The sequence below is a fragment of the Hibiscus syriacus genome, unplaced genomic scaffold (genome assembly GCF_006381635.1).
Source record: "Hibiscus syriacus cultivar Baekdansim isolate YM2019G1 unplaced genomic scaffold, ASM638163v2 tig00110163_pilon, whole genome shotgun sequence".
Classification (NCBI taxonomy): Eukaryota; Viridiplantae; Streptophyta; class Magnoliopsida; order Malvales; family Malvaceae; genus Hibiscus; species Hibiscus syriacus.
The window spans coordinates 382,056-389,928 of record NW_024062610.1 but is presented as its reverse complement, the minus strand read 5'-3'; the positions used below and the strand labels follow the sequence as shown (position 1 = coordinate 389,928).

Below are 7,873 nucleotides of genomic sequence, written 5' to 3'. Positions count from 1 at the left end.
CAATGGAAAATGAGGGATTTGACGATGAATTTCTTTGCAATGTGTTTGATTTTCTTGCAAAGAATGAGTTCAAGGCCAAAGCTTTCTAAGTTAAAATAATGAAGCGTAGAAAAATTTGGCTTCAAAAGTTTGCCAAAGGTTAAGATTTTGTGCTTTAATGTGATGTTTAATTATTATGCACTTAGATAATGTTGTTGTTTTAGTTTGTTTTAGTATTAAATATGTACTCTTACAATATTGTCGGTTAAATGTGTTGTACTACTAATTATATACTAAGATGAATAAATGTGTTGTACCATTAACTATGTAGTTGGATACTATCTTCTTATTATGATGCACCACTAATTATGTACTTGGGTAATATTATTGTTTAGATATAGTATGGTACTAATTATGCACATGAACATTGTTATTGTGTTTATGTAGTGTAGTACTAATTATATAATTAAATATCGTTGTTTAATGTTATATAATATTGTATTTACATTTGTTCCTTTTCAATTTAGGTATAAAAATATATTTTTATGGAAACATATTTTAAAAGATTAAATCAATTGAATTCTAAGTATAAAAAAATTAATTGTAAGTTAAATTATAAAAAATAACGTTAAAAATGTCATTGAATAAGAATCATTGAATAAAATAATGAGTGATATTTTATTTTAATTTGATTCACTTGTAAAAATGAAATATTATAATATATATATATAATTTTGTAAAAATAATTTTATAAAAACTAACTAAATAATAAATATTTGATTAAATAATTATAATATATGTTTATTTCATTAAAAAAAAATTAAAAATTAGTTTTAATACAAATTACCAAACACGAAAAATGAATTATACAATATCATTTAAACACTAAAAAATACTTTTTTAAAATTTATTTTTCAAAAATTCAATTACAATAAAATAAACAGACCCTAAATGAAAAACAAAATCAGTGACAGATAGAATCTTGTTCTCACGTCCTGAGTCTTTTAGTATCATTCTTTTTACATTCGACAAATTGACACGTCAGTTGTTCATCCACTTTCTTTCTTTCACAAAATCCAGCACAACATCCACGTGTCTGATTACAACTCACTAACGTTCAAGCAAACTCCACCGTCTTCATCAAATCGAACGGCCATCGTTGCTTGAAAAAACTTTTTTAAACCGCGGTTTTTTGTTCTTTCTTAAAACACGGAAGTCAATTAATTTTCGTAAGAGAGAAGGGAAAGAAAACACTAGGAAAGCTCGGCAAAAGAGAATATGCCTACTTTCAGATGCTATCGTTTTTTCCCTTTCTAAATCTACAAATATATTCTTTCAAGCCTTGCGTATCCCCTTTCTTTTTCCACTGCTTCCACATGCAAACTTTCTATTTCCGTATCCAGGTACTCTCTATCTCACGAAATTTGTTGATTATTTTTTTTAATGTTTCCCCGGGTTTATCAAAGCCGTATGTTTCTATGGGCGTTCTGTTACATTTACCTGTTTTTTTGTCTGCTACCTATCTAATGATTCCGTTACTTTTTAAAGTCTTCTAATTATGATTTTTTTGCTTTACGGCGGTTATGGTTATTTTAGCACCTTTTTAGCATAAATTTGTTTCGAAACTCTTGTTGCCTGTTTGATTGTTGAGGGGAAAATCAAGGAAATCATTAGGCAAGTACAATTTTAATGTTGGTTCTATGTTTTTATTAATTATTTAATGATGAAGTGATAATTTACGGTTCAACTGAGAAGTGATGTGAATTTTGCCTATGGGTTATGTTCTATTCATGGTTATTTTTTAATAGACCATTTTAGCTAGACTGGAGAACTTTACTTGATCTTATCGAATTATAAATTAGTTTTATCTGATTTAATTCTAATGTTCTTTCTTGGAGCTGATCCGTCTGCTGCTTTTTTTGACTTGTCCATGCAGGTGAAGTTAAGCTCTTAGGGGGCGATTTTTAAGACAATTCAAGCAAAATTGGAGAAGCTAGCAGAAGAGTTATTATTTTTTGAGCAATGGGTTCTGATAAGCACTCGGCTGGATTATTACCTACCCTCAGAATGGAGAGGGTTCGGACGATTTTAACTCATAAATACCCTTACCCTCATGAACATTCCCGTCATGCCATAATTGCAGTAGCTGTGGGTTGTCTGTTCTTTATCTCATCAGATAACATGCATACTTTGATAGAAAAGTTGGATAAGAATATCAAATGGTGGTCTATGTATGCCTGTTTGCTTGGGTTCTTTTATTTCTTTTCATCTCCATTTATAGGGAAGACAATTAAACCAAGTTATTCAAATTTCAGTAGATGGTGAGTGTTTTAATATGATGACTTGATTGGTTTATATTGTCATTTGCTTCGACTTAAATGCATTTTAAACAAGACACGACTTATTTGTGATTTTATAACTTGAATTTGCAGGTACATAGCGTGGATTTTAGTTGCAGCTTTGTATCATCTTCCTAGTTTTCAGTCAATGGGAGTGGATTTGAGGATGAATTTGTCTTTGTTTTTGTCAATATATATCTCTTCGATTCTCTTTCTCCTTGTTTTCCACATTATATTCATTGGCCTATGGTATCTTGGTCTTGTTTCCCGTGTGGCCGGAAGGCGACCAGCAATGTTGACCATTCTCCAGAATTGTGCTGTAAGTGTTGAAGATAAAATTGATGATTTCTTATTTGCAATGCAGGTTTTAGCTTCTATGCAGATGCTGGTCCTCCTGGTTATTTTTTTTACTCTTTGCCTTTGTAGGTTATTAGTATAGCTTGCTGTGTATTCTATAGTCATTGTGGCAACCGTGCTATGTTAAGGGAGAGACCTTTTGAACGGAAAACTTCTAATTGGTTTTCCTTTTGGAAGAAAGAAGAGAGAAACACATGGTTAGCAAAATTTGTTCGTATGAATGAGTTGAAAAACCAGGTGTGCTCATCTTGGTTTGCTCCAGTTGGCTCTGCGAGCGATTATCCACTTTTATCCAAGTGGGTCATTTATGGTGAGGTAAGCCGCTGATCCACTTCAAACTTTATATCATTCCTATCATCCTATGTGAATATTTTGCGTGCTTTGTTCTTTTTATTCCTTACCACATTTTTCTCCTACATTTCATTTTCAGTTAGCTTGCAATGGTTCATGTCCAGGTTCTTCAGATGAAATTTCTCCCATATTTTCACTGTGGGCTACATTTATTGGCCTTTACATGGCCAATTATGTAGTGGAAAGGTCAACAGGGTGAGTAGTGGCATTTACCTTGTCTTGAAATGTGTGGAATATTTGTGTTGTTGCATGTTGAATGAGAATTATAATATATCTTTCATGGGATCCTCTGTTCGGATTGCTCTATATTCTTGCGTTGAGGTTCATTCTCATTGCTGTAGCACCTTAAATGCACATTTTTGTGGAGTACCATTTCCCAGCTTCTATATCATATCCATTATGTAGATGACACTTATCTGTTTCTGGGCCTAAGATTCTATCTTTTATAGGATTGAGCTACTATTGCTTCTTTGTGCCTTCTTTCTTATTCTTCATCCTCATCTATCGCTGCATGTCCTATATCAAATCCAGGTGGGCCCTTACCCATCCTTTGTCTGTTGAGGAATATGAGAACCGGAAAAAGAATCAAATGAAACCTGATTTCTTGGATATGGTTCCTTGGTATTCAGGGTAAGTCTCTATGACTCTATCTTTAATATGCCATGTTCTTTAAACCCCCCCAAAAAAAATGTGGTGGGAGTGAAATTCCAATCTTTTGACGTTAAGAATGCTTATCCCTAATTTTGTAGAACATCAGCTGACTTGTTTAAGACTGCTTTTGACCTTCTAGTATCAGTGACTCTGTTTGTTGGCCGGTTTGACATGCGAATGATGCAGGTATAGACTATAGTTCTAAAATTTGGTTTGCATATACATTAGTGTACTTTTCATTTTTTTTTTGTAATGAAAAATCTCTAGATAAATATTCCATCAAGGATTGACTTTCCATATTTTTCTTTCTGCCTCTGCCAGGCTGCAATGAGCAAGGTTCATGAAGGAACTCAGCAAGATGATCTTTTTTATGATCATTTGAGCGAAAAGGAAGATTTATGGTTTGATTTCATGGCTGATACTGGTGATGGTGGAAACTCATCGTATACTGTAGCACGGCTGCTTGCTCAACCGTCCATTCAGCTATCTAGTGAGGATTCTGTGCTTACGCTGCCTCGTGGAGGCCTCCTACTTATTGGAGGAGATCTTGCGTAAGTAGATGTTATGTCCTGTCACCTGTGTGCAATTTGTAGCTTGGGTCAACAAAATCAAAATTTTCATATTGATATTATGAATGAAGCTTGAGCATCTGCTGTAGCTCTTTAAATGTTTGGTTGATGATTTGACCATAAACTAGCACTTCATATTCACGGGTTAAGTCTCAAAACTTGTGGTTGATCTGTAGGTATCCTAATCCATCAGGATTCACATATGAAAAGCGTCTCTTTTCTCCTTTCGAGTATGCTCTTCAGCCTCCGGCTTGGTACAAACATGAACATATTGCTGTAAACAAGCCTGAGTTACCGGAAGGGGTATCTGAACTCAAGGAATATGATGGACCTCAGTGTTTTCTTATTCCTGGAAACCATGGTAGGTCTTACTTTCTAGCCACAATTTATTCTTGAATGATTTTTGTAAAGAAAATTTCAAAGGAACATATACTGCTATTTTCAAGTATATATTGCTGCAATTTTCTCCTCGTCCGAAAATGATCACATTTCCGTAGTAGAATCTTTTTTCTTGCTACTCTTGTTTCTACTTAAAAGTTCAAGTATGAAGTTTTCTGTATCTTACAGATTGGTTTGATGGACTTAATACATTTATGAGGTATATATGCCACAAGAGCTGGTTGGGTGGGTGGTTTATGCCCCAAAAGAAGAGTTATTTTGCTTTGCAGCTGCCGAAACGATGGTGGGTATTTGGTCTTGACTTATCACTACATAATGACATTGATGTGTACCAGTTCAAGTTCTTTTCAGAATTAGTAGAGAACAAGGTATCATTTACTTGAGCTATCCTTTTCTGTTATGCTTGCTATGATCTTACATTTTGAATTGTATTTGATGAGAAAGGAGGGGACGTTTGTAACTTAATGAAGACCAGTCTATTTTTTTTATGTCATATTGTCTTCCTTTCATCAGTGCATTCCTGATAATCCACATTCAGAAAACACTGGTGCATGTTACCTGAGTGTCCCATCCAGCATTTGATGCCTAAAGCATTCTGCCCTAGATGCACATACATATTGATCAATAATTCAATATCATATGTATTGATTGGAGCATAAATTTCGGTTCCTCACTACTAGTGCATACCTTAGGAAGTCTGCATATGTAGATGTTTTCAGTCTGACACAATTATCAATTGGCTGTTCCGAGGCTTAGCTTTGTCTGCTTATCTCTTATAGATTTTTTTTTATTATCATCTCATATAGTTTTGGTTGAAATCTTAATGCTGGATGAAATTAATTTCATCTCCTCCATTTACCCTTTCCAGGTTGGAGAAAATGACACTGTGATTATTATGACGCATGAACCACAGTGGCTTCTTGATTGGTACTGGGATGATATTTCCGGACAGAATGTCTCTCACCTTATATGTGATTACCTAAAAGAAAGGTGTAAACTACGAATTGCTGGAGACATGCATCACTATATGCGCCATTCATGTGTTCCATCAGAAGGTCCAGTTAATGTGCAACATCTTCTTGTAAATGGGTGTGGAGGAGCATTTTTACACCCCACTCATGTGTTTAGTAATTTTAATCAATTCTATGGGAGAACATATGAGTGTAAAGCTGCTTACCCTTCTTTTGATGACTCAAGCAGGGTATTATTCCTATTCTTTAATGCACCTTAGGTTCCATTTCTCTTGTTTCCCGACTTCTCATTCTGATTGGGGTTGTTATTTATGCACAGATTGCATTAGGAAATATCTTGAAGTTTCGGAAGAAGAACTGGCAGTTTGATTTCATTGGTGGCGTTATATACTTTATATTGGTTTTCTCTACGTTTCCACAGGTAAAATTCTTCTAAGATCTTTGAAATTGGTTAAGTACAACTTGGTTATTCTACTGTCAGCTGCCATTGGACCTTAAAGGGCCTAATTATCAGGATCCCCCTTCTCTCTATTGAACTTTCAGTTGGAATGCTTACATGTTTTGATATTGTTTGACTCTTTTTAGGCAGGCTAACTACGTTACTGAAACTTATCTTTTTCTCTTCTTTTAGTGTAAGCTTGATCACATATTGCAACGTGATTCATTTTCGGGTCATCTAGGGAGTTTCTTTGGCACAGTATGGAATAATTTTGTGTACGTGCTGGAACATTCTTTTGTATCATTAACTGGTGTGGTGCTATTGCTGATCATGGCAATTGCATTTGTTCCTTCCAAATTATCACGGAAGAGACGTGCAATGATTGGAGTAGTTCATGTATTAGCACATCTAGCAGCGGCCCTTATTCTTATGCTGCTCATGGAACTAGGTCTGGAGACTTGTGTTCGGCATAAACTATTAGCAACTTCAGGTGAGTTATATTCTAGTTATATTTTCTGCAATGGATCATTAGTATTATTGCTGCGATCACCTCAAGTCTGAAGGTTCATACTATAATCTGCGACAAGAAATTTAAATTTGTTCTAAACATCATGAAGAGAGGATACTTAGAACTACCATTTTCTTGTCGTCTTTAATATTCTTGAAGGAGAATTAAAAAGTTTCAATTATATCCAACCCAATTTTAGATTTTTTACTTTCAGGTGGTACCTATAATTTGAATCCATATTTACTAGTTTATGTTCTTTTATTTTCTGAGTTGAAATAAATCAAATAGCTCGGCAAGAATAATACACATAAAAGTAACTTGGCTGATGCCTGCCTTAAGGTGGTCCTTTTAGTGGAACTAAATGACGATTTATTACTGTGTTCAGGTTATCACACTTTGTATCAGTGGTATCGAACAGTGGAAAGTGAGCATTTTCCAGATCCCAGTGGACTTCGAGCGCGTATGGAGCAATGGACATTTGGCCTCTATCCAGCATGTATCAAGTATCTCATGTCTGCATTTGATGTTCCCGAGGTAAGGAACCTTTCCTTGTTTGGGAGATATGGGTACCTTGTCACTGGTGAACTATAATATTGATGAATCGGAGTAAGCATTGCCAGGTTATGGCTGTCACCCGGAGCAATATTTGCAAGAATGGAATACAGTCGCTTTCCCGAGGAGGTGCGGTCATATATTATGCGTCAGTCTTCCTCTACTTCTGGGTTTTGTCAACCCCGGTGGTTTCTTTGGTGTTCGGGAGCTACTTATATTTCTCCATTAACTGGTTTCATCTGCACTTTGACGAGGCCTTCTCCTCTCTTAGAATTGCTAATTACAAGTCATTCACACGGTTCCACATCAATAGTGACGGTGATCTTGAAGTTTTCACTCTTGCGGTAGATAAGGTAAGAAACTGATAATTATACACTTGCTGCTATCCATTTATTCGGTTTTTCTTCATCTTTTGAGGTTTTTATAGGAGATGAACATTAGCCCCTTTGGCATGCAGGTTCCCAGGGAATGGAAGATAGACCCTGATTGGGACGGGGAGGCCAAACAGCCACAACAGTTGAGCCATGGAAGAAAACACCCTAGCAAGTGGAGTGCAGCAGCGGGTCAACAGGATCCAGTGAATACTGTCAGGGTGATTGACCAGTTTGTTATTAGACCAAATGGGAAACCTGATTTTGTGTCAAGTAATGGGTCAGTTAGTCGCTGATTCCTTTTGTAACATCATTAATTGTAATTGTTAAAATTAGGCAGTAGTGAAGATAAAAAGATATAATGTCAAATGTCATAGTTGTTTAGAT

The 7,873-nt window shown here is 35.3% G+C and overlaps 1 protein-coding gene across 1 annotated transcript; it reads left to right on the top strand.

Moving 5' to 3' along the window:
• The first annotated feature begins 1,212 nt into the window (after positions 1 to 1,212).
• On the top strand, positions 1,213 to 7,873 carry LOC120216656. The gene is made up of 16 exons (XM_039214008.1): positions 1,213 to 1,382; positions 1,916 to 2,300; positions 2,412 to 2,637; positions 2,745 to 2,990; positions 3,106 to 3,221; positions 3,558 to 3,656; positions 3,776 to 3,863; positions 3,999 to 4,228; positions 4,423 to 4,607; positions 4,814 to 5,013; positions 5,514 to 5,846; positions 5,936 to 6,037; positions 6,248 to 6,545; positions 6,949 to 7,097; positions 7,184 to 7,468; positions 7,573 to 7,873. Exons 2-16 carry the CDS (start codon positions 2,002 to 2,004, stop codon positions 7,780 to 7,782), a joined length of 3,066 nt encoding a protein of 1,021 aa, XP_039069939.1. The 5' UTR covers positions 1,213 to 1,382; positions 1,916 to 2,001; the 3' UTR covers positions 7,783 to 7,873.

Coding starts and splice junctions, on each gene's coding strand:
- LOC120216656 (XM_039214008.1), top strand. CDS start 2,002: ATGGGTTCTGATAAGCACTCGGCTGGATTATTACCTACCCTCAGAATG. Junction 5,014..5,513: donor CAGAATTAGTAGAGAACAAG/GTATCATTTACT, acceptor TACCCTTTCCAG/GTTGGAGAAAATGACACTGT. Junction 5,847..5,935: donor CTTTTGATGACTCAAGCAGG/GTATTATTCCTA, acceptor ATTTATGCACAG/ATTGCATTAGGAAATATCTT.